This window comes from Cricetulus griseus (assembly GCF_003668045.3).
Source record: "Cricetulus griseus strain 17A/GY chromosome 1 unlocalized genomic scaffold, alternate assembly CriGri-PICRH-1.0 chr1_0, whole genome shotgun sequence".
NCBI lineage: Eukaryota > Metazoa > Chordata > Mammalia > Rodentia > Cricetidae > Cricetulus > Cricetulus griseus.
In genome coordinates this window covers 29,258,145-29,285,214 of record NW_023276806.1, presented here as the reverse complement: position 1 = coordinate 29,285,214, position 27,070 = coordinate 29,258,145, and the positions used below count along the sequence as shown (strand labels likewise).

General features: G+C 43.2%; 1 protein-coding gene across 5 annotated transcripts in view; it reads left to right on the top strand.

Moving 5' to 3' along the window:
• Positions 1-21,576, top strand: part of LOC100763438 (elongation of very long chain fatty acids protein 6) — a 111,584-nt gene extending 90,008 nt beyond the window's left edge. For all 5 annotated transcript variants that reach the window (XM_035452036.1, XM_027395692.2, XM_027395693.2 and 2 more), the window contains 2 exons: positions 11,277-11,428; positions 17,275-21,576. In XM_035452036.1, coding sequence (XP_035307927.1) covers positions 11,277-11,428; positions 17,275-17,705 — 583 coding nt within the window. In that variant the 3' untranslated portion in view covers positions 17,706-21,576. The remainder of the gene's footprint in view (positions 1-11,276; positions 11,429-17,274) is intronic.
• The last annotated feature ends 5,494 nt before the right edge of the window (positions 21,577-27,070 follow it).

The following is a 27,070-nucleotide window of genomic DNA, read 5'->3' as shown; positions in this document are numbered from 1 at the left end:
TGTAGAGACAGCTCCACCCTTCACCATTCTCATCTCATGACACCCACACCAATGCTTCTCTTCATCAGCACCCATCTTGAATTCTTCACTTTTGGCCATAAACTGATCGGATATGTAGATCAAAGTGCAGAGTTATTATCCCAGCAGTTTCTTCCAAGAAACCCCTTGCAGGAGGCCAGCTGTGACCTGGTGCTCTCTAATTGGCTTGCTGAGTGAGTGCTTCTGTTTCCCTTACTTTTGTGGCCCACCCTGTGCCTGTCACAGCTTCCATCAGCCTGTATTTCAGCCTTACATTTCTTCATTGTTAGAAGTTTTGATTAATTCCAGAAGCCACTTTAGCATTTTTATCAAAGCTGCTAATTGTGTCAGAGACCGTGGGAAGGTGGGTGGTGTTTGGATGAGTTCTTGCTATGTAGCACAGGCTGGCAACTGCTTTTAGCTTACATTTGGCCAAAATCAAGATGTGTCTGTGTGTGTGTCTGTGTGTGTCTGTGTGTGTCTGTGTGTGTATGTCTTGATTTTTCCTTTATCATCTTAAATGTTAAAAAGTCACTTAACTTGGCTTTCTGGAAATGAAACTCAAAGCATAGCAATTTAGATTTAGAGATATTTAAAGACCCTTTTGCAGAGCTGCCAGGTACTTCTTTTGTTTTTGGTTGTTTTGTTTGTTTTTGGTGGTGATGGTGGGGAGAGGGTGTGTAATGATAAATCTTTCTGTCAGCCACCCAAGCCGTCACCACAAGGTTGCCCAAAATAACACACAGAGATTAATATTAGGTACAATGCTGCTGGCCAATGACTAAGATTTCTTATTTTCTAGCTCTGTCTTAAGTATCACCCATAACTATTATCTACATATCTTATAAACTTATCTTATTGAGGACGCCGTTGAAATTCGTCCTGCCTTCCTGGGATCACATAGTGGCTGCACAGAGAGGAAGAGGAAGAGATCGACTTCCTGCTTGTCCCGGCTTATATTCTGAGTCTGTCTGCTATGTCACTTCCTGCCTGGATCACAAGACTTTACTACATTTCCCAGAATCCTCCTTGACTCCTAGTCCCACCTATTACATTTCGCACAGGATCCTCCCTATTTGTCTGTGTTATAGTTAGTGTGAGAATTTCTTTTTGTGGCTCATTAATCCATCATTTGAATATTCCATGTTTTGTTTATCTATTCTCCATTGACAGACACTGGGATTACTCCCACCTCGTGGCGGTTATGACTATTGTTGCTATGCCACATGTGTGAAAATAACTTTTTATGGTTTCATTTTTAGTTGTTTCAGACTGACTGTGTACCCTGGGGTGAGATCGATGAATCGTGTGGTCCTGTGTTTTCAGCTTTCAAGGGGACCTCCATACTATGGTCTTAGCATCTCCTTCCATTTTACATCTCCTTCATCCCTTCGTTAGCACCCCAGGGGTCTGGGCTCCCTGCCTTCTATCCAGCACTACTTGTTTTCTGATGTAGCCCACCCTAACCATCAACCAAGATGGCCTTGTAGGAGGCAACACCTCTGAGATGGGGCCAGTAGAATGCTGAGCCAGGCTGCAGTGTGAGGTGCCAGCAGTCAGACAGAGGTAGGCCTCCTCATTACAGAGGTAAAGTGTCCATTGATGCTTCGAGAAAAAGTACCCAAGCTGTCATTCACTTGTGTCTAGACCCTGGGAGTAGTCTGTGGAGGACCCAGTGACAGAAAAGGCCACATTACTATTTATGTTCACAAGTGAATGAATATTTTATAGAACATATATGATACTAAAAATAATTAAATATGAGGGAAAGCAAAACTGAGTACAGCCTATCACCCAGAGAGCATTTATACTTAATATTTGTGGAATAATATGGTCATCTATTAACTTCACCTTCTTCGACATGCCTTGTGATACTAATGATTCACTTATGTGATGACAATGACAATTTCTGAAGGAATTAATGTACTGTTGTAAAGGGTGATTAAGATCCGATGGACCATTAGATCAATGTGCCCAAAGGAGTGGGAACTTAATGATATGTGATCCCGCCCTTCCCCAGAGCTTGCCCATTCATTTGAAGGGTGTGAGAAATGGAAGGCCACGGTGACCTTACTTTGCTCCCTCCTCCTCCTCTTACTCCCTCTCTTCCTAGAGTAGCTGAATTGGGTTGCAGGGAACAAACTAGACACATAATGTTCTGTAGCATGCTTCAGGAACTCACCCCCATGAATGAGATTGTCATTAATCATCCCTCGGATGAGTTTGGTTTACTCCCGCAGCTGTGTAAGCCAGTAAAGCCTCTAAAGTCATGTTGATGGAGCAAGGCTATTAGTCTTGGCACAGGAATGATTACTGTTCTAATAATCTGCTCATATTCCCAGCACTGTGAGTTTTCCTGAGGAGTTAAGTTTTCTGGAGAAACAAGATAGATGACTAGCCATTTTTGTGGCACTCATGAGGGTTGTTGGCTTCAACGCTCATCTTCACTGCAGCCTCATTCATTCATTTCAGATTCTTTCCAGTTCATGTAACTCTTGGGGTTTTCTTGCATCCTGCCACTAATGTTTTGTGTTTTGTTGTTGTTCTCACTGCCTGTTGTTCTTCCCATATGAAATTGAAAAATCTCTCTTAGGGCACGCCTTCTGGGATGTACTAAGTGGCACTACATTAGTGGTTGAGTGAAGAAACTAAGTCAGAGGAAGAAAGCACACCCACCACAAGCCTTTCTTGGGAGAGTTCAGCAGAACTCTCAGGCTTCAAAGTTAAGTTCTCACTTGGATATCTGTGGCTCATAGATGGGTAACTCCTTCCATTGGTTACTGGCATAGCTTCATGCACAGATTTTTTTGGAGCAGGAGGATAGGCAAGGGGGCATTTTGAAGTAGGATGTCTACAGAATGTTCTTAAAATTCAGACCAGTAATTGCTCACAAGACTAAGAGCTAGATGCCTTTGTGTGTCCAGGGCATTGAAACTATTTTAGGGCTTGCAGAAGTTTTTGGGTTTTTGTTTTTTGTTTTTTGTTTTGTTTTGTTTTGTCAGACACACTGAGAACCACTCCCCTAACTGACAGCCTGGTGACTTTTCAGAAGCAGCTCTGAGCTAAACTGCAGACTAAAATGTTTTTGCGTGGAAACTGGAAATCCTTTGGCTAGTCCAAACCCTCTGCTGCCTGTCTCTTTGCCTATAAAATAGAGATGATAATGCCTCATGAAGCTAGGGAATTGCATCATCTAGGGGCTTAATGACGTGCCTTCAGTGTGTGAAACATCCTGAGATGTTTGCAGTCAAGTTTGAGCCAGCTTCAGCCGGAACTGAAGCTACACTGTTATGTCTGAAACTGAGGAGGAGGCTGGCATGGGCACTTTCCTTACTGGTCCTGAGGGAACTGAAGCCACCACTTGTGTTAGGCAGACAGAAATCCATGTAACTGTAATCCATGCAGTGAAGTGTAATGCTAATTCCAGAAGATGCTGCATTATGAAGAAATGTGATTGATCCTAAACTAAGGTGTCAGCTCTTACAGCCATAGTCCTCTTCCCTGTGGTGGCTGCTAATGGAGATCCATCATGGTACTGGTACACTCATTTTTAATTTCTCCTTGCTTTTCCCTTCCCCACTCAGCAAAAGCTGCTTTTTATCAAGTTAGTCATTCAAACTTGGCCCCAGAGTGTCAGTACCTTGCCAGGTTCTTGGAACAAGTGGGTCATTTCCAAGTTGTACACTCCGATGTAAGGACTGTGTTCAGCTCTGTTTAACATGTCAGGTCACTGGGAGACAAGGAGTTCTTATTTAAGCAACATTCAGACCCCTTAGGCTTTTTTACTTTAAAAAGTTGCTTATATTTACAAGATAAGGGAACTAAACTGATCTATCAGAAGATGAATCAGAGCCAGCCCATGCTTTCAAACATAATGAGAACAACCGTTTGAGGCAGGAGTTCCCTGGCTTATCAAGGGGGTATTGTGGATGGAGACAGCAGCTGTACCCTGCATACCCATGTCTCCTGGGGTGCACTGTGAGTGCTTACAAAGCTCTTCTGTACTCTCTGACACTTTCCCCATTAGCTGTGTCCTGCATGAAGCCTTCAGGTCTAGTGGACTCCACACCACACCATGTATCATTTACTTAGCCTAGCATTACATTGTCATCTCTTAGCAGTCACTTTTAGATGTCATTACAAATGAAAATGAACTAGAAGCTGCTTCGTGGTTCCAGGGTTACATGTTGGTTCTTCCTCCTTCCTTTAAACTAGCTCACTGTTTACAACCAATTTTCTTCTTTCTCTCATCTGTCTTCCATTCTAATGACTCATTTCCAGTCCTTTGTGTGACTGTTGCTTTTCAAGAAGGAAGGAAGTAGTGTCTGCGTAACATTAGAACTTCAAAAGTATCTTTTCTCCCTCCCTCCCTCCCTCCCTCCCTCCCTCCTCCCCCTCCCTCCCTCCCTTCTTTCTTTCTTCCTTTTTTGCTTTTTTGTGACAGGGTTTTTCCGTGGAGCTCTAGCTGTCCTGGAACTCGCTCTGTAGACCAGGCTGGCTTTGAATTTACTGAGATTCACTCTGCCTCTGCCTCTCTGCCTCTGCCTCTGCCTCTGCCTCTGCCTCTGCCTCTGCCTCTGCCTCTGCCTCTGCCTCTGCCTCTGCCTCCCAAGTGCTGAGATTAAAGATGTGTGCCATCACCGCCTAGCAAAGGTATCTTTTCCTAATTAAAAACTAAAAATTAATCCCAAGGATTAAATATGAAGCAAACATTGTAATTATTAAAAATAAGAGCTTAATCATGCAGGGAAATCTGTTCCTTTGTATGTTACTTAAAAGTAATAATTGGTTTTAAATGAAAGAAAGAAGTGAGTGTTTAATAACTTCTGGTGGGAGAAGAGGGCTCTGTTGTTGTGTTCCTTGTAGAATCACTGCGTCCAAGTACAGTGCCATGTCAATTAATGATTCATAGAATGTACAGTTTTAGTTTTAGACTTTGGAGCCACCATATTTGCCTAGATTTTCCAAGTTTCCACAAGTGTCTGGACAAACGAATTAATAAATTCAGAGGCTAGAGATGACTCAGTGTGAGCCTCATTCACAGGACCCAGACTGGATTCCAAACTTCTGTGTGGTGGTTCACAACCAGTCCCAGGGGAATCCAACATGTCTCCTGGCCTCCATGGGCACTGCCGGCCAATAGTACACCGACATACATTAAGCCAAACACCCATACACATAAAATTTAATAAGATAAAAATGTAAATTAATACATAAAACCTATAGAAGTACTTCTCAATAGTGATGGCGAAAGAAAAGTTATATAATGAATCATTTTGCATAGTGGAGGGACAGAGTAAGTGATCAGATATCTTAGATTAGCTGCTGGCCTGATGCACACAAATAGTCCATACTTTGGCTTGCTGTGTTGCTGCTGCAAAATGGTTTTGCCAAGGCTAAACAGTAGTCCCCTTAAATTTGGACGTTCTCTACTGAGGATGCAGCCTGCCAATGTGGAAGGGCTCAGACTTAAGCTGAGCCCTCATCACCAGTAGAGATGATAGGGGCATGGATGCCCTAATCCTGTACCTTACGGTCCTACATGTGAATGCATTGCAGCGGATGCTGGATGGCGGTTGCTGCTTTTCTTTCTTTGGTTCGTTCTTTCTTTTCATTCTTTTTTATTTCTTCTTCTCCTTTTTTTTTTTTTTTTTTATCCTGTTCTGGGATCATTGGATATTTGCCCTACTCTGGATATTGTTTAAGAGCAATGTCAGCTTAGATTTTGTTATCAGAAATTTTTCTATAGTGTCCTCTCCTGTGTTTATAAGGGTGGCTACTGCTGGGCCAGCGTTGCAATGTTGTAACTACTGACAAAAGTCCCTGACACTGGTGTTAGGATAGAAGTATCATAAAACAATTTCATCACCCAATCTTGGAAGTAATTGTACCTCTGGTGCAGATCTTGTGGGTAGTTGGTGTTTCACTAAGAGCCTAAGAGACTGTGTTAGATTTCCAAATACTGTACAGCTACGCCAAGACCAATAAGGAACTACTGTGAAAGAGGCTTTCAGAAATGGAACTAACTGAAGGCTCATTACACAAGACCTTTCTTAAGACAGGGTTCTGAAGTTCTTACTCATTACTCAAATACTTTGTTGTGATATTTAAAGGATAATAGAATTTAGAGCTCAGGATAGCGCATTACTCAATCCCAAGAAGATAGATGACCCTCGAAGCCTGCTCCAAAGCAGGAGTTAGAGACTATTAGCATTGTGTGTTACACTCTTTTTAAAAATGAACTAAAAGTTTAATTCTGAACTATTTCTATAACCGTATTTCTTGAAGCATTTTGTATGACAGGTCACAACAACTGTGAGATAAAAGCAGATTGTAAACTCCAAAACAAGGTTCAAATAGTACCACTTACTGCTTTACCCTACTGCATGTATCCCCCATGGCATTTTTGTTCAAAGCATGAGATAACTCCATCTGCTTATTGTGAGCATATGGACCGTTTCTATCTGTTTATACAAAAGGTTACACATGCTATACTTTTTAAAGGCCCCTAATACATCTTCAAGCCAACACAAGCTAAAAGCAAAATTTTTCTAAATTTTTATTGTAAGTCTTCTACTATCCTGGGCATATATACACTCACTCCATACTACCTTTTCTGTTGTTCTGTTTTGTGCGCACAAGTGTGTGTGTGTGTGTGTGTGTGTGTGTGTGTGTTCTATGAGTCTCCGTCACCCACCGTATGTTATATAGGTTCTCTGTCCTCCCCATGAGTACTGCAGTATCAGATACTTGGTGTTAAATGGTTGTTAGTTCAGTAAATGAATCAAGCTTTTCAATAAGAATCCTAGTGCTGGGTTGTATGTATTTGTTTGTATCTTTCCATCCTGACTGCAGTTTCCCCTCCCTCCTCTCCTCCCAGCCTGACCCACCCCCATGACAGTTTGTGTTTAAAACACGGGGTCCTTACTACTCCACCTCCTCTTCACACTGAACACTTTTAAGCCTGGTTGCTTGTGATTCGGTATATCAGTGGTCTCCAGCTACCCACTTAAGTAGAGTTTTTAAAAATATCAGTCTAATACATGCTTATTGAAAAATAAGCAGTACTGAATGTATATGCCTGGAGTACAAAGAACATGGGTCCCCCAATAACCCATGGACTGTTCCCTTCTCAATTTAGCGTCTACTAGTTATTCCTGGAGTCTGCCATGGAAATTCAGATCACCCTTTCTTACAGTAGCACCTCCGATAAATGAGCAGAGACCTTTACTCCTCTCTCCCCGGCATGCTCTGCTCTCCCAGCACTGTTAACAACACTAAACTTTGTGAAAGAAGCATATGCCTTCAGAACTAGTAAATAGTCAAGTATGTGGATGCCATGTTCAGGCAGAAAAGGAATTACTATGGTGGCCATCTGTCCACATTAAGCACTGTTGCCCCAACTCTTGGGTCACTTGACCCTTGGATAGTCTCTGTCAGCTGACTAAAGGTACCATGCCCTGGAATCACTTGCTTTTTCATGACAACAGCCTTTCTTCCAAGCTGTTCTTTGGAATTGTGAACTTGCTAGTTGATATAGATGGTGAAAAGCTGGCAGACACATGTTTTACAATCTGGATGAGAGAGCAGGGAGCCTGTAACAACTAGGTATAGAGCATGCTAAGGGCTGCCTGCTGCCCCACCCCCACCCCCAAACACACACAGCATGCTCTCAACAGCAACCTCTGCAGGCCACAAGAACCTCTCTAGGAAGGGTTCAAAGAAAGCGAGGATTGCCCTTCTGTAGGTTCAGAGGACTTGAACTTCAATTGTGGTGTGGATAGAATGTTTCTTTATGAAAAGGATCAGTCGTGTGTCCCAGAGAGGGAAAGGCCAGGCCAACCAACCCTATGAGAGAATAGTGGTCACAGAATCAGTGGTCACTTTCACAGCGGTGCCATGCTGTCTAGAAGTAACGAAACTTCCAGATGAAAGAGGTCTCACCTTAAAGTATTTTTAGTCATGTGTCACAGCATGACGATGTTGTAAGAGCCACCTGGTCCAAAACACCCATGGCTGAGATGTGGCAGAGGCAGAGCTAGTGGCTTCCCACAGATGATAGTCACCTCTTCGGCAGAGCAGCTCTAATTGCTCCCCAGTGGTAGCATTGTCATAGCCCAACAATGCGCCTTTGCCCATGAGCACATGGGCCCAATGGCTGGCACTGACATGGTCCCTCAAGTGCCACTGTCCTCAGTTCTGAGTCAGCCTCATTGTTCAGAGCTCAAGGAATGAGGCTTGTGTCCAGATAGGAGACAATATGTACTATGTACTTGTCAGCAGTATTGTGGGTCAGCATGATGTCAAAAGTTCTCTGCAGTGATTTTCCCCAGGCTGTAATACTCAACCCAGTGAATAACTGTTTACCCCCAGCTCAAATGCCAACAAAATGTCTGCGCTTTCAGACAACACAGACTAAGAGCAACAAAACCATTCCCAACTCAAAGCAACCCTCACAACATTGGCTAGAGATGGCCACATGTCTTCCATGTCGATAAGTGTCCCCAAACCATTGTGCTAAATATTTAACAGCTGAGGAAGTAAGTTTAATTGTTAACAGTTAGAAATTAGGAATAAACTACAGATGCTTCCAAGATTAGAAAGATTGGTTTGGATTTGCTCTGACAACTTGCAGTCAGTCTGGTGGCCAAGTATAGTAGAGAAACATCTCAGGGTCACCTGGGTGTATGTATGATGGGCTGAATATGATGGGAAGATTATCTTTTATAAAATATTCTTTTACAGAAAAGCCCTAGATCTATCCAGTGTGTTTTGAAGGGTACCACATGTTTCCTTGCTTTAGAATGAACAAAAGTCATCAATAGCTCTCCCTATTGGTTTATGATGAGAAGAAATGATAGAATATACTGCGTTTTGTGCCACAAAGGTGATTTCTTCCCAGGATGTTAAAAACAAGCAAACAATCCAGTCATTTGAAAATCAGATCGGTGTGTTGTATCTACCTCGGGCTTTGGGCTGCAAGTAATAGGAAGGGGATTTCCAGTTGGCTTATGCAATACAGACTTAGTCCTAAACGCAAGAAGTCTGAGCCAGGGTAATTGAAGCTTGATTTTGTTCACCAAATCAGCCATGCCCAGAGCCACTGTTTTACTAGCCTAGGTTGACTTTGTTCTCAGGGCTGCAAAGTGCCTGCTGCATTTTCAAACATTTCCTGTTAGCAAAGAAACCTCATCTCAACCCGAAGCAGACCCCTCATGTTACATTGGCTAGAATTGGCCAAATGTGTAGCCTAATCAGTCTCGATTAAGAGAAACAGGGCTTCTAAAACTGGGTTAGACACTCAAGATTGCTCTTAAACTACAGATAAGGTGTTTGATTCTCTTAGAAAAAGCTATTGGAACATCCTGAACAAAGGACTCTTAACAGACAGCCCACCATTGGATGGTTTCAACTTCTCCAAATTAAGGTTATACGTCTTAGAAACCATCAACTAGTGAAGCAAGGGCGAAGGATAAAGGTATGAAAGTTATGAAAATCTCCGTTATCCAACTTGACCAATGAAATGCAAATTTCATTGGCCTGTATGCAAATTTGGCCTGTAAGTCTGACTGTAAATATGGAGGCATCCCCATCAGGCAATGAAGCTCTTTGAGATTTCAAAGGAACAGGAGCCAGCCTTGGGATGAACACAAACAAACTCCCAGTGGGAAGAGGATGCAAAGAGTCCTGAGGAGAGAACAGGAAGTCCCCAATAGTGCTGGCAAGAACATCAGTAGGTGGAGGTTAGCAATAAAGATGCCCTGCAGGGCTACATTCCTGGTGAAGACTGGGCAGGGGTTCTAGGTGCAGAGAGCCACTGATGGAGTAATTGGATAAGTAACCAAAAAAGTGACAGTATGTATTGAAATTGGGGACACTACACTTAGAGATGCTGCTTAGAGCCTTAGCTTAGACAGACATACACATGAGGGGTTCACCCACAATGGAACCTCCTTGCTCCAATTGTCAAGTCCTTTCATGTTTCCCGTTACAATATTAAATCATCATGTTCCAAAAATGTTTCTGTTTCCTAATCAGGTTCGAGTTTAAAGGGGTTTTCATTTGTTTTCTGTTTATATTGTCAAAAACCTTTCCCCTTTTGACAGCTGTGGAACGTCTATGAATATGAGAAGGCAAGCATACCGAAGAACAGTGTTGGTAGTTGGCATACACAGTTGGGTGAATACTTATCTCTCCTAGAGTGGGTGGAATTACTAGAAGGGTTGGTAGTGAAGGTAAACCTAGAAGGCACTCCTCCTGATGTGATGAGAAAGATGATCACAGAGCAGGAAGTGGCCAGGACCAACGACTTGGATCCTGCTGCAGGAGCCAAAGCATCTGGTCCAGATGTGGAGGGTGAGTTGTTAGCTTAAAGACACTAACAGACTTCAGGGATGAGAGCCAACAGGACTTGGAAAATGACTGGATAGATAGCACTGAGGCAACGCCAAGGACATAGAGCTATTCTGTCTCCTGTCCGTGAAATAGTCCCCAAGCGGAAACTAGACGGTTACTCATAAGATCCTGGTGTGGCCTGAGTCTTATTTTCCATGACCTCATTCTGGAACAATGATGAAAAGCAAATGATCTTCAAAACAGAGTCGCTAGAGTTGTATTTGCTCCTTTACAGGGCACTTGAAAGGACAGCCAGGGTCCAGGTATTGGTGGCTCACGCCTTTAATCCCAACACTCGGGAGACAGAGACAGGAGGATCTCTGTGAATTTGAGGCCAGTCTGGTCTACAGAGTGAGTTCCAGGACAGGCTCTAAAACAATACAGAGAAACCCTGTCTCTAAAAACCAAAAAAAGAAAAAGGGCACCCAGGTAACTGGGTAGTAGGAGCCTGCTTGACTACTTTTGCCAGTGGCCAACTGCTCTTCTAAGTATGGTTGCAAAGGTTACTTTCAAATTGCTATGAGAAAGAAGGAACAAGGGAGGACGGGTTTATTTTGACTGACACTTTAAGGAGGGATGCAGGAGGAACATTAGGGAGCTGGTACCATTCCATCACAGTCAGGTGGCACAGAGACAACAGGAAGTGTGGCCAGGCCACCTCCAGTGATGCACTTTCTCTAGTAAGAGAGGCTTTACCTCATGAAGTTTCCAGAACCTTCCAGAACAGGCCACCAGCTGGGGACCAGGCATTCAAACAAATGAACCTATGGGGACATTTCTCACTCACACCATAACAGGTTAATGTCATCAGTGAAATTGCTGCCCTAACTGTTGTTTCTCTTTCTTTCTTTTCCTAATGGAAGTATATTCGGTGCTCTTCGAACTGGTGCTTACATGGTGTACATTTTGATGACCAAAGGCCTGAAGCAGTCAGTTTGTGACCAGGGTTTTTACATTGGACCTGTCAGCAAATTCTGGGCTTATGCATTTGTACTCAGCAAAGCACCCGAACTAGGTGAGTGTCTCCCCCTCCCCCGCCCCCTGTGGCAGCCTCACATACTCAGGGCTTACTAAGAATGAATAAAGAAACACTCAGTGTGTAGGACTGTCTTTGCTAGCCACTGAAAAGCTAGAATGCGTGAACTTGGAAGATTTTGACTGACTGTCCCACCCCCACCCTCACCCCCACCCCCCACCCCACTCCCTCCTTTTTAAGTAACTATATTATGTATATTGACAGAAAACACGTTTTCCATTTCCTAGCACTAACTAAAAATAAGCCACTCTCAGGGATTTATAAAACACTACACGGCCTCCTTTCTAAGGTCCATTACAGCAGAGCTAATATTAAAATAGGAGAAAAAAAATAAACAACAGCAATTTCCAAGTCACGGAGATAAGCAGACATTCATCTCTGGAGTTAGGGTCCAGTTTGGGAAATTAAGCTTCACTTCTGAGGTTCATATTCTCATTAACAAATGCTAACAGTTGAGTTCTGCTGTTTGAGTTTCTTCATCCCCATGTCTGGCCCCGGAGAAAGGGAATATAGGGCACCTGCCAGAAATTTGTGGAAATTCTTGCTTGGCCATGCATTTCTTTGCTCTTTTTTGGTGCTCCTGAAGGTAAGGGTGGCATAGGCTTGCAGAAGCATGGGCAGTGGCAAGGACTTGGTATGGGCACAGTTCTCTGGGAACGTGTTCTTATTGCCAGAGTAAGGGATCCATTGGTAAGAGTGGGCTCTGAGTGAATCTTCGAGTAACAGCCATGACCCCAAAAACTCCTATATATGCTTGAGGAAGACAGGTCACCTTCTCTGAGATTCCTAATATTTCTAACCTAGGATTAATAACTATATGGCCTTAGTTCAAACATCTGAATTGTGGAGTTAAATGGCACATTTGTTCATTGTTTAATCTTCCTTAAAAATATGTGATAGATCCTGGTGGTGGTATCCCATGCCTTTAGTCCCAGCAGAGACAGGCAGATTTTTTTGAGTTTAATGCCAGCCTGGTCTACAGAGTGAGTTCTAGAATAATAGCCAGGGCTACACAGAGAAACCCTATCTTGGGAAAAACAAGACAGGGATGACAAGTTGGTAGGTTCATCACAGGACTTCTACAGCCTGTTTGAGTTCATGGTCACATGGCCATGAGTTCTCCCCAGTATGTTAGGGAGAGGCTGAGCCATTAACCACAATGTCCTGTTAAGTCCGCTGCCTGCAAGTAACTGGCAGTGGGATTGATGGTTGTCTTCCTATGTCAGGGCCTAAGGAAGAGTCGCAAAAACTCTACAAACCTTTCTGTGAGGATCAAAACCCAGGACTCTACATGATCCAGAATGAACGGTCTGTGTCCACAAGGCAGGCACATACACACATAGCACCATAAACATAAATTCAGAATAAAATGCATTAATATAGATTTAGTTTGTCAGTCAATGGATTTATATGATAAGTACCTATCATTAGAATGCAAAGCTACTTGACACAGAATTTTACAATATGAAGACTACAGACCAGGCCCCAGGAAATTTTGTGTGGGTGTGTGTATGTACACATTTGGGTGTGTGAATGAAGGCAGGTATGTATATACATGCCATGGGAGGGTAGAGGACAACCTTGGGTGTTGATCCCTTCCCATTTGAGAGAGGATCTCTGTTGTTTTTCTAGTGTGCACACCATGTTAATTGCCCCCCAGGCTTGTCTCCATCTCTTCCCTTAGATGGTCAGTCAACACATCCAGCTTTTTCATGAGTTCTCAGGATTCAGACTTAGGTCCGCACAATTCTTGTTGAATTTGCTTACCTAGACTAACATATAGAAACTCTTTCCTAATGAAGACTGCCACTTCTCTGATGGTAACACATTCTCCATACAGTTCCAGATTCTTCATAGGAGTATATTAAGATCTGACAACGCTCTCTCTCTCTTAATTAAAAAATATGGAACAATGTCTCCAAATCCTCCACAGCTTGTGTAACAGTGTCCTTGAAGGGGTCAGCTGCTGAGTGTCACAGGTCTAAAAATCCAAACTGTTGTCCCCAAAACCAACCTTGTCACTTATTTAAAGTGTGTGTGCCTGTGAGTTTTGAAGGTTAAATTAACTTGTAATCTTTTGCAATTAGGGAGTCTTGTCATTATCATTTGTTTAAGAAAGATACATTAGAATTACTTAGAAGTTATCTTTAGGTCCTACCTTCTACCTTTCTATGTTCAAAGATTTATGGAATCCTTTATGAATACCAAAGAGAAAGATTATGTGGGAATGCATACACATACACACACACACACACACACACACACACACACACACCCCATATAGTACAACAGTGAAACTATTTACAGTCCCCCCAAAAGCATACACCTATAGTTTTCACCACTCTCTTCCTTTCCCCTGGCGGTTAAATAGGCCTAATATTCAAATTGTGATGCAGCCATCACGCCATCCATTTCTGGAACTTTTCTATCTCCCCCAGCTGAAACTGTGCTCACTCACCACTGACTTTGCTTCACTAAACTCTTAATGATGGCAATAAGGGCTCTCTGTTTCAGCAGAAATGGTGAACTCAATGGATTTAAAGGACTCCACTCTACTGGAACAAGTGAGAGCAAGAGAGCTGCCCCTCTATATTTTATGTGCCAAATTGCCAGTGCCTACGGTTTGAATTCTATTAAAATCTGCTGAAATTTGCTTTTGTTAAGACTTGGAAACATCTGCTCTGTGTCTAGGCCCTTGCTCAGTTGAGCTTGTCATTGTTCCGAGGCCCTGACTCAGCAGCATGGCAGCTAACTCTGCTAAGAGGAGCTCAGCCATCTGTGACAAGCCACACACACACAGAGTTGGCTCAACCTGTCTTTTGGTGGCTGTGATTACCCTGGAAAGAGAAGTGCTGATTGACTTCTCCATAGGCACACAGAGATCTTGGGTGCAAGAAACACCATGTCTTGCTAGCTGTCTCTTGGTTGAAAATAACTGGGCCAAGGGTTTTAGGAGTCACCGAAAACAGGAACATGAGTCAGAGCATAACAAAGCAGACACCTTCAAGAGCTCAAAGTGCTCTCACTTATAGTTGGCTAGCACCAGTTCCATAAATACCAAGGGATGTTTGCTCAAGAAGATTGGCTGGCCAGCATCAATAACATCACAGCCCTTGTGGTAGCATAATCCTCCATAGCTTCTGCCACACCTACAAATTTCATGATTCCTCATGACTTGGGAAGGTGGGGAAAGATGATGATGGACACAAGGAACCATATTTGCATCAGAAAGCATGGCTATGTCACTGTATGGCGGTAGCAAAGGCCATGGAGGTCAAGCTCTTCTGTAACCCAACTATAGTATTTTATGGGAAACCACCATTTCTGGGGACAATAACCTTGATATGGCCCTAAGGAGAGCTGTCCTCTACTCTCCTGAACATGAGTTCTGAAAAAGACTCAGTGTAAATTCAGGTGGATTTTGTTTTCTAGATTTCATGACAGATTGGTCTCCCTCCCTCACCTTTCCCCCACCCCCCAAGTAGCTAGACCTCCCGAGACACTTGAACATAACACACCCCCTGTCCAGACAGAGGAAAGCACAGAGTACTTCAGTACCACGGGTCCTGCTTCCACTCCCACACTGTCTGTCTTAGTAGACAAGATGGTCCTGGTAAGAGTGATGGCAGAATGACAGCTGAAGAGTTTAAATAGGATGAAGTGCTTATTACTGTATGGCAGATTGCTCTCATTACAGTTGGATATTGTGTCGGGGATATTTTTTTTGAATGTTAAGAGACTCATTAAAAAATCTCTATTAGGACTGTCTAAATTTGTTTGGAACATGAAATTCCTTAGACTTCTCCCTTCTTTTCACTACTAACAAAGGTAGGCTAGAATGCTTTTGTCTTACAATATAGTCCAAAGAGGGAAGGAAGGCACAGAGCAGTAATTACACAGAAATGGTGACTCTGACAGGCAGGGCAAAATAGTCTAGTTTAATACAAAGTAGAATTTGGCCCTTAAGTATACACCTGAGAGTGACCATCGCCATCTGTCATTTCAGCCTGCCCGACATTTATAGGTATAATAAAACCCAGCATCTCACAAGAGAGCAGAAGATTTCAATGGGAGTTTCATAATAGATCTAGAAATGTTGCCACTGGCAACTTTGCTTTCTGTTCTAAACAAATATGAAGTAGCTGTGTTTAATAATTCAGTAGGGAAATGAAGTAATAGCTCCTAGTAAATGTAACGGGACACTACCTGTAGTAGCGCAACCGCAGCCATCAGAACTTTGCAAGGCCCAGCATTACTTGGCCTTGTCAGTACCAGGAACTCTAGACCATCCACCAAGTACATGAGGGCTGATACTTGGCTGTGTGCTTGTTCTATTTGTCTGTGATGAAATCTCAGGATAGAACAATTTCCAGTTCCTGTTGGCATTAAAACAGTAATCACATTTGTGAAAGATTTTTTAAGTGTGTTGTACATGTGCACATTCATGTTGATGTATGAGTGGGTGCAGAGGCATGTTCACGTGCTTGTTTGATCAGAAGTCAACTTCAGGGGTCTCTTTTTTTTTTTAAGATTTGTTTACTATTATGTATGCATGTATCTCTGTAGGCCAGAAGAGGGCACCAGACTACATTACAGATGGTTGTGAGCCACCATATGGTTGCTGGGAATTGAACTTGGGACCTCTGGAAGAACGAACGGGCAGTGCTCTTAACCCCTGAGTCATGTCTCCAGCCCCCAGGTGTCTTTTTCAACTCTCCACCTCATGTTTTGAGACAGGGTTTCCTGCTGAACCTGGAGCTTACCGATTCCGATAGGCCAGCCAGTGAGCTCCGGGACCAGCCTTCTTCCTCTTCCTCAGCTGGGATAACAGGCACCTACCAACAAGCCCAGCCTTTTAGAAAGGTGCTAGGGATCCAAACTCAAGTCTTCGTGCTTGTAAACAGTTTACCAATTGAGCCATTGCCCATCGTGAAGACAGTTTTGCCAAGTCGGATCACTACAGATTTGGGGCAGTGGAAGCAGTTTTTACCTGTGTGAATCTGTTACGACTCCCTTTTTTATCTAGTTTCCTCCCATAAATGTTTTTTGCAGTATATTTCTCAAAATCATGGCAGAGAACAGCTACCTACCTGAGTGTAGCTCTAGCTTTTATATAAATTACCTACCTCAAACGAATGTTTTGCTTTTCTTGATACCGTAGAGAGTTGTTACAGAAAAAGTTGACACATTCTGGACATAGTCTGTCATAAAAGTAAGTCTTGTTTTCAGGTTTTACTCCCTTGGTTCACTGAGATAAATGGTTGCCTTTATTCTCATCAGCAAACTGATGGAGACAATGGCTTTTGTTTCCATCTTACACAAAGTCCTATTTAGTTTGGTTTTTCTGGTTTCTGTTTTGGTTTGGTTTCACTTCTTGGTGGGACTGGAGATCAGACCCAGGGCCTTGCCAGTGTTAGGCTAAACTCTCGGTCACCACAGAGCTACGGACTCCCATCCTGAAGTGTGTGTTTTTCTCATTTACACGGACTCCACATTTTACAAAGAGTTGACAAGATACACTTTTTAAAAAAAACCGATATAATATAAGGTAGTTATGGTTTTACTCTCAAGAGATGCCTGAGAGCATCTTGTTGCGCACTTGAGTTTGCACTCCGGTCTGCTTCCTGGTCACACTTGGTCTGAGACCAGTCACCTGTCCTCTTTTGGTCATGTTTCCACTCAGGGATGGCTGCTCTTGTCCATTTCAGGTCAGACGATAGTAAGGTTTTCTGTTGAATGTCTTGAGAAGTTGAAGATTTCTATCCCACTCCTGAAGGAGCGAGCTTTGGGCCTCACGTAGCTTTGTTTCCATCTTTGTCTTCCAGGAGACACGATATTCATCATTCTGAGGAAGCAGAAGCTCATCTTCCTGCACTGGTACCACCACATCACTGTGCTGCTGTACTCTTGGTACTCCTACAAAGACATGGTGGCTGGGGGGGGCTGGTTCATGACTATGAACTATGGCGTGCATGCCGTCATGTACTCTTACTATGCCTTGCGGGCTGCGGGTTTCCGAGTCTCCCGGAAGTTTGCCATGTTCATCACCTTATCCCAGATCACTCAGATGATGATGGGCTGTGTCATTAACTACCTGGTCTTCAACTGGATGCAGCATGACAATGACCAGTGTTACTCCCACTTTCTGAACATCTTCTGGTCCTCACTCATGTACCTCAGCTACCTTGTGCTCTTCTGCCATTTCTTCTTTGAGGCCTACATCGGCAAAATGAAGAAGACAACGAAGGCTGAATAGTGTCAGAACTGAGGAGGAAGACATAGCTCAGGGTCATCACGAAAAATACTAGACAAATGAAAATGGCACAAGGAATCACATATGGTGCAGCTAAAACAAAACAAAACATATGTATGTGAGCAGACACAAAACCCGAGGCAGCTTGGGAATAATGATTAGTTTGACTTAACCCAGTAAGTTTATGATCCTTTTGGGTGAGGACTCACTGAGCGCATCTCCATCTCAAAGTACTGCTGCTGAGGGATCCCTCCCCTCTCACCTGTCAACTCTAGAACACACTTGATCCAAAGGGAGCCACAGGCAGAGAGATTAGTGGAAAACAAGCAAAACACTACGGGAAGAGAGGGAAAATCGATTCAGCGTTATTTTTCTCTAAGGATAAAGGAGTTCCCCTTTTCACACTATGCGAGCACACACACAGAGACACAATCCTTTCTATCTTTTCAACATGAAACCAGAGCTGGTAGAAAAGATAAACATGGAAGAGACACAGGGTTTCTATCTAGAACAGCAATGCTTTCGCAAAAATCAAGACCTTTTAAAGAGAGGTTAGCTTGTAGCCCCTTGACAAAAGATGTCTTAATTATTTTTACTGCAGCTGAAATTAAAAAGATAGATATTTTTCCCCTTCACTGCACAGCCTCAGGCTACTGAGTTTGCTACAACCAAACAGAGGACAGTACTTTCTCGTGATACTTTATTTCTGGGACAGTGCAAACAATGCATCCCAAATCCCAAGAAGGTAGTTCCACAGCAGACCTTGTAGTTGAAGCGTCACATTGACAACTGGTTATTTCTGCTCTTTGGTGAGATATGAAGCATTTGTTCGGTTGCCCCAGGCTTTAGGACAGAAGAGTAAATGCAGAATTGAAAGGATACAAGCTCAACCAGTTGACTTGAAAATGGAATCTTGTACTATCTGTAATGAAACTCAGCCAATCAGCACTGAGCTGGAAAAGGGGAAGGACCATGGAAAGAGACGAGCTGAAGATTGATCCAGGAGACAGACAACACATTCTCCTCCCCTCCTTGTTTGACTTCACGCATACTTCTGGCTTTCCAAATGAGGCCCATGACACAGTCCCATGCTTTCTATATTTCTGTGACTTTCAGAAACAGATCTGTGGGGCTCTGCCTGATTTGGGGTAAACACTGTGTTTCTGCATCCTTCTGCATTTGTTCCCTAAGCAGTGCAGAGGTGTGTGAAGTGCCCTCTGCTGGCCGAGTGAAGAACTTCAACAAACACTTCATAATAGGTTGAATATAATAGTTGAGCACAAAGGGCCTGTGTAGGTTAATCCCTAAGTTTTAAGTGCTGTCAAACACCTGACATACATTTGACCAAATCAGAAAAGAACCTATCTACTTCAAGTAAACTTCATCAATTTTTAAAGTGACTTTCACTTGGGAACTCGGAAAGTCAATGTATTAAGAGCCATATTTAAAAAGAAAGAGAAAAGAAAGAGAAAGCTAGACAATGTTATCTGTAATATTTCAGTCCTCTACAAGCCAAATAAATGTGTCGATGTTCCTAATATTTCAAAGATGCAATTATGTAAAGTTGTTCAATGTGATATAATAGTATTCTAATTGGTTAAGTAGCTTAATGATTAGGCAAACTAGATGAAACAATTAGAGGCTACTACACTGCGTAGATTTTACACTCATAACCACATTACGCACAGAAGGGTGAGGTACACAGAGCTGCAAAGCCCAAATGAATAGTAACACAATTTTTGGCTAGCAGAAACTTTCACTTAGCTTCCTTTACTTGAGACTGTACAGTAAAAGGGATTTTTTTCAAATTATTTTTATATTATTTTAGCTTTAATTGTGCTGTCATTCATGAAACAGCTGCGTAGCCTTTCTGTGAGATGGCATGGGTGTTTTCATCAGCTTGTTGATGTGTGGAATTAGAAAAGAATAAAATTTCATTCCATTCTGTGTGAATGGGTTAAACAGTGAACAAAGAATCCGCGTAGGTCAAGTCGTGACTGTAGGAGGAGGCTAATAGCCAAGCTGGACTGGGGGCATCTGTTGCACCCGTGTTAACATTGTGTGGTGGCTTCATGTTGACTGACAGATGAGATATGATTGGAAGGATGCATTGTTGTTAGGACAGAAGGTATAGAGCCACCTCGTCAAGTGGAGTCTTGGGATGTAATTGTTTGTGCTTTGTCAGTGCACAGTAGTGTACAGTAATAAGCCTTTCCCTTGCCTTATAGAACAAAGTGAGCAAAATAGTGAAAATGAAGAAGAGGCCACCTGTCGGCTGACTTGAATCTAATCAGGGCCAGCCTGAGGCTCATCTGGTTGATTCAGTTTAATTCAGATATTTATCATAGAATACAGGTTACAATATGGAAACAAGCATAAACTTTAAAAAGACTAAGCTATGCTTCCAAAGCACTTTAATCTTCATGTTCGCTTCATGCTGTGTTCACTTATAAAATAACTTAGACTTTCTCATTTGCAGGATGAATATCTAATAAATAGTTTCTAAACCAGCTAAATATATCTAACATTTCCAGTGTTCATCATGGGAAGAAAAAGCCACATTTTTTTTTTAAAAAAAAAAAAAAACAGATTTATGATATAGGCTCAGCACACTGTTTTTAACAAACCAGCTTAGCTGCTTTAAGTCTTATCAAGATACGAGGCTGGACCACTGGCCTATGACACATCTGAAACCTGCCAGAGAATCGACTGCCACGTAGATAATATTGCTGTCAGTTAACATTCCGGGCAAGCCAGTTTTTTAGCTGCCCCACTATGCTGCAATAGATTATCTTTCTATTGAAGATTTCTCACTGCGTTCCAGTCCCAGTGTGGTTAAAAACATTATTCCTGGTTTAAATGCAAACAAATCTTGGTTTCATATAAATGTGGTTTCCTTCACTAGGTCTGAGCATCAACTCAAATGTGTGAGTTTGCAATGAAATTCTAGTGAGAAACATTTCATTCACAGTAGGAGATTTAATCTGGACCTTGTAGCGTCGCTTATGAGAAAAGAACAACTATAACTATTATTTATTGATCGTATTTATATCTGATGCTGGGCCCAAAGTATTGAATTAAAAATCACAGTTCTCAACGTTATTATTTCAGGCAGTCCCGTGTCATCCCCTCCATTCACCCCCACCCCAAATTTTTCTAATCCTACTTTACAACAGAAATTTGAGGCTAGAGGGAAAACACATGCATTGCTTCAGGAGGAAGCAGATTTGTTTTGTCTCTAGCAGTTTTCATCTGTATGATGAGACCTAGCTCATGCTGGAGCCTCATGTGGCAGAAAGTCTACAGGAGCCTAAAAGAACTCTTCCAGGGACGATACCCACAGATTGTTTTGTTGTTGTTTGTCTGTTTAAGGTCAATTATATCTTGGTGATGAGATCAATCCTGTCACATTAGAGTAAAAAGCACTATCACACTGGGGTAGAATGTTCCAGAAGTCTGGCTATATTCCCAATCTGCTCTGTTACCTAGGAATATCCGCTTACTATCTTGTTCTGATAGAAGGAGCTCTTACTCCACGAGAGTGCCAGGTACAGACACAAGTGAGCCCTAGCACATGCTGAGAGCCTTTTTCAGGGAGATGTAATGATCCTTGGACCAGCATGGGACTGCACAAGTCTCAAGCGAGTTCCTGGGAGAATGGAGTAGACCAAATTAGACTCCACCCCTGGAGTTCTGAGCTTTGAGTTGCAAGTGCAGGATCCTTTCTCTGGGAAAGGTGTCAGTCCTGGGGGGAGCCACAGTGGGTGAGAACATCATGATGATAGCCCAGAGCGTTCTAGCCTTCAAATGTGTGTCTTTTTTCCGATCTTTGTTTTGATAATAAATATTCTGCTATCAGTTTGGGACAATTGTAGAGCCTATGGTCGTGTGAATTATTGTCTTATACAGCTTGATGTTACTCTGTCCCTGTTCTTAGCTATAGCACCCATTTCCTGGTGCCTGAGGTCCCTGCCATCAGAAAGTGATTTGGGTGAGAATTCTGTCACTTGTGCGCATTAAAGTGACACCTAATAAAACAAGGATGTCCTGCTTTTGTTCAGACACTCGATATGAATGAAGCTTTGCATCCTAGTTGGTCATTGAGCCAACATCCTCGGTACCTGATAGTGACACAAAATAGATGTTGGTGCCTAAACGGAATTCTCAGTGCCTGTTGAGACAGGCGAATGTCCGTAGGTAAATCCACGGCTGAAAGGACCAGTTAAAGTACACCCACTCAGAGTATCACAGGATACCCAGAAGCCTCTAGTATAACCCAGTACTCTTTTCATCCTCAGATACTCTGAAGAGTTAGAGTTCGATACCCAGACTTCATATTTCCTACGCTCTGAAATTTGTTTTGATGGATGCAACAGGGCCACCTGGGTGTTGGGGGGGGGGGGCATGGAAACTACTTTGATTGCAGGTCAAACAAAGCCAAACTCAAATGCTTCTTTGTCACTCACCAGATGCCTACACCCACCCACAGAACAACTGCATTGTCAAGTTCTGGTGTAGCTTGCTAACTTGTCTCTCAGATCAAGATACGACCATATTTGTAACCCGGTTCAGACACATCAGAACAGGCCTTTCACTGGCACCTAAACAGTATTTTCCCAGTGCTTGGTGGTAGACAAAGATCAAGCTGTAACGTGACAGTGCCTCCAACTAGTGTGGATGTGATTTTTGAGTTAAGTATGGGTTTGAGTGTGATCGAGCTGGATGTCACTCCCTGCTACCCTGAAAATGGTTGGCTTTCTGCTTCCTAGGCCCTAAACCCATCTTCAGAGGGAAACTCGCTGTCAAGCCTCACAGCAAATCACAGCAATGTTGGAATTCTTATTTTCAAGTGCTTATTTCACAACATTTAAAAAAATATTTTTGGTGTATTGAGATTTAAAATAAAGTCATCATAACTTTTGATTTAAAGCTGTTTCTAGTTTTTGTTTTTAATCTCTGGTCTGGAGCAGTTCAAAGAAAGCATATAAGACACTATAGGCTAACCAGAATTCTCTAGAAAGTCATTCCTATAGCCATGTGTTGGTAGGATACCAAAGTGGCTGAAACTCTCCCTTGTGTCCCCTGACAGCCTAGCCATGGCATGCAAGGACTATGCACACATGGATGTCAGTTTTGCAAGGTGCCCAGCTCCTCTGGAAGGCCTTTTGTGGTTACGTCCTACACATGACATGGTTCTTTGTATAGTCTTAATGAGACAGATGAAACAGGCTCCCAGGACCACTGTGGTGGAAGTGGGAATGAAGTTAGAATCCCCTTAAACACTTAAGTTTTGCTATGGCCATTCATTCAATTGAAAAGTTGCATGTAGATGAACAAAAAAAATAATTTATTATATTCACTTCACTTGCAACTGAGCTTAACATGTCGAAAGGCAAAGTGTTTCATGGCAAGATACATTGGAGAAAACATTTAGAATGGGTAGCATGTCTTTAGTCATGCCTTAGAATGTCGAATGCCAAGTATTAGTGGGGCCGTCCAGGTCGGCCACTCTGACCCTATGATAATCTGACCTTGAAGTTTCAGTGGTCAAGCCACTGTGCATGCTTTGAAGTTCAGTGGTTCATGTCATTCTTCATGGCTCTTTGGAGCCTCGCTGGGAGGCATTTATGTTTATAACCCAAAAAGCTGATGTCTGTGGAGGTTTTCCACAGCCGGATGATGCTGTCGTAATTTCGAAAAGTGGTGCATGGAAGAAATACCATGCAACAGAGCTTGGATGAAAGGGCTTTCTGTTTGTTTTGTTCTATAGTAGAAAAGGGGGCGGGGAGGCCAGCCACTGGGGACAGGAGCTACAAGGGGGGTGGGCAGAGAAGCAGAGAGAAAAATAGGGAGGTGGGCAGGGCCCTTTTAAAAGGGAACCTAGTGAATGTGCACAGGTGGTGCTCTTAGTGGCTGCAGCTGAGGGCATGTCCTGACAGAGCCCCAAGGACAGACCAGTACAGATGCCTGGGTACTTATATGCCCCTTCACTTCTCTCTGAATGTTATCATTAAGATAGAATTTTACATTCCTGTTATCGTCTGATTGATGTATCTTCTTAATTCAGAGTTGATGGAGGAGAAACCCATACTGTATAAAGTATCAGTATCAAAAGGGGGGATGAATAAGAAACCTACTGTAAACTTCTCAGAGTTTCTATTCTGGTATCTCTTAAGGAACAGGTTTCAGAAATGAATACCAAGACCAAAAAGTCTACAAGCATGCACTACCACTGTCTACCTAAAAATACTGCAGTGGGTTTTTTTTTGGGGGGGGGGGCGGTTTCGAGACAGGGTTTCTCTGGGTGGCTTTGGAGCCTATCCTGGCACTCGCTCTGGAGACCAGGCTGGCCTCCAACTCACAGAGATCCACCTGCCTCTGCCTCCTGAGTGCTGGGATTAAAGGCGTGCACCACCAGTGCTCGGCCTGCAATAGGTTTAATACTAAGAAGTATCATAAGCGGGCTTCCTATGAAAGAAAGAAGCCACAATGCCAATATTGCCATAGCTGGGGTGGCTTTGGATTGTGCTTCAGAACTTTAATTTGGTATTCTAAGCCAGTGGTCACAGTAGAAATCCTTTATCAATAATCAGATCAGTTAAAATAACCAAAATGGCTCCCCAGTGGCCTGTTGTGTCTGGTATCCTCAGGCATCATAGATGTATGTGTGCTGGAGTTTTGGGAATTTCTGAACGTCCCTGACACCAAATTGGCTAAGAGGAGGGAGAGAGGGAGGGAGGAGAGAGAGAGAGAGAGAGAGAGAGAGAGAGAGAGAGAGAGAGAGAGAGAGGGATAGAGAGAGAGAGAGAGAGAGCATTCCACAAAACCCAATAGAACACACAGAATTATTGACTTTGCCTCTCAGTCTGGATTTCCTGTAATATGCCTAAGGACTCAGAGAAACATGAGAGGTTACTGACCTGAATGCTACGCTAAGCACCCCATTTTGATTCCTTACTATCTCCTGAATCTTGAATGTTCTCCGAAAGTCCATCTATCAAAGCGGATCACCAGAGTGGAGTTATTTGGTGGCGGCCTTTAAAAGGCAGATGGTCTGAGGCCTGTGGGCTCTGCCCACTTCCTCTCTGTCATTCTCTGCCTCCTGTTCATGGGGTGAAAGGTTTGGACTGGATTGACTGTAGGTCTCTGCTGCCCCGTCCTAAAGCAGAGGGCCACCCAGTCACAGGTTACAATCTCCACAACTGCTGGACTATGCCTTCTTTCCCTCTAAATTGATCAGCTTGGGTGTCTTAATACAGCAAAACTGATTGATAGAGCCTTCTACATTTTTTAATAGCCTGTTACATTTTCTGCTTCCCACTGTCTTTTATCTAATGGCTGAAGTCTTTCTTACTATGATTTACAGAGCCCAGGTTTTGGTGGAAGGAATTCTAAGAGTTAAATCCCCGTGGCAGCCTCCCTGTGACTTGGGCCTGCCCTCTCACACCGGGATTCTGTAATATCTGGTATCTTCAGTCTTCCTGGGGTGGAAACCCTGGGCTGCACCCTGGGGCTTCACACACAGCTTCCTTTCTTCCTGACTACACTAATTCCTTTCATACTAGAGGGAGAACTCCCCCGCTCACCATGTTGCTTCTGCTATGTCTTATTTATGAGAACTCCAGTGGGTGTTTGAGGCAGCCAGTAGCTGGGAGGAGAAAGAAAACTTTGCCTGCATCCTCTGTGGCTCAGGGTGACACATGAGTTGCTGTAAAATGTTAGTGTTTTTGCAAAATGAACACTTGGGTGTCCAAGGGAGAAGCAATTCTGCCTTCAACTGAGTTTTCAAATAATAAAATCAACGGAACATAAAGAAATTGACTTTCCACACTGACTTAGGCAGCCTTGTCACATCTATTCACCTATACGCAGCCTTACTGGGAGCCACCAGCTTCTGAAGGACTTTTTTTTTTTCCTGGATTGTGGTCCCACAGATACATCTAACATCTGCCATGTCTTTTGCATCTAACTCTAGAAATTGCCAAGAGGGAAGAGTGCTAGCCGTCTTGAAGTTGAGCAGGTGTCTTCCTGCAGTCCTTACCAAACCCATTATTGGATTTCTCTCATGGCCCTGGATATCTCTACAGGATCCAGTTCAGTGGCTACGAGGCAGCAGACATACCTCTCCCTCAGTCTCATCTTCCTTGGCTCTAAGATGCTGCTTTCCCCATGGTTAGTTGTGTGTGTGAAAAAGCTCCTTCCTTTACTCCAGTGCCAAACATGGGTCCAGAAGCCAGCAGATTGAGTGGGGGAGCCTCTGTTCCACTCTCCTACATGGGTCAAAGTTTCCCCTGAGTAGAGATCATGGACGTAGATTTTCCTCCCTGTGTGGATGAATGTCCTTAGCCCCATCCCGAGTGGACCCCCTGAAGTCATTATATCGGCTCCCTGAATCTGCCCAGATGTAGCTGAGACCCATGGAAATGGACTCCTTTTCTAGAAGCCCTAGTTCTCCCCCTCAGGTTACCTTTTCCATAGGTACAGATATTTCTGTGATTGAAAGAAAGGGAGAGGGGGAGGAAGGGAGGGAAGAGGGAGGAAGAGGAAAGAGAGAGGAAGGAAGAAAGAAGAAAGAAAGAAAGAAAGAAAGAAAGAAAGAAAGAAAGAAAGAAAGAAAGAAAGGAGAAAAAGGAGAAAGAGAAAGAATACACACATTATGGAGTGACAACATCCAAACTTTTCAGTGAGAATTTTTTTTTTATTTTATTTTAACTAAAAGAGCAGGCTTGCTGGGCGGTGGTAGCACACGCCTTTAGTCCCAGCACTCAGAGGCAGAGGTAGGTGGATCTCTGTGAGTTCAAGGCCAACCTGGTCTACAGAGCTACACAGAGAAGCCCTGCCTTGAAGTGCTCTTCCTTCCACTTCATGGGCCTTGTCACCGCAGGCAATGTGATTGGTTGTTTGCTCAAGTGTGTCCAGATTTCTAGAGACATAAAGAACTAAACAGTGCACACAGACACACACACACACACACACACACACACACACACACACAGAGAGAGAGAGAGAGAGAGAGAGAGAGAGAGAGAGAGAGAGAAATGAAATAAAAATTTAAAATAAAGCCCATGGCTGTCCCCCAGATGCCTGTCTGTGTGCTTGAGACAGTCTCCTGCTTACTTAGCCTAGGCTTGCCTTGAACTTGTGATTCTCTTGCCTCAGCCTCCTCAGTGCACACCACATCCAGCTCCAAGAGGCTGCAGATTTTCCCTTTTTTCCCATGTTCAGAGATTTATCAAAAAATAGCCTGTTTGCTTGGTGATGGTGGCACACGCCTTTAATCCCAGAATTTGGGAGGCAGAGACAGACTGATCTCAGTGAGTTCCAGGAAGGCTCCAAAGCTACAGAGAAATCCCATCTTGAAAAACCAA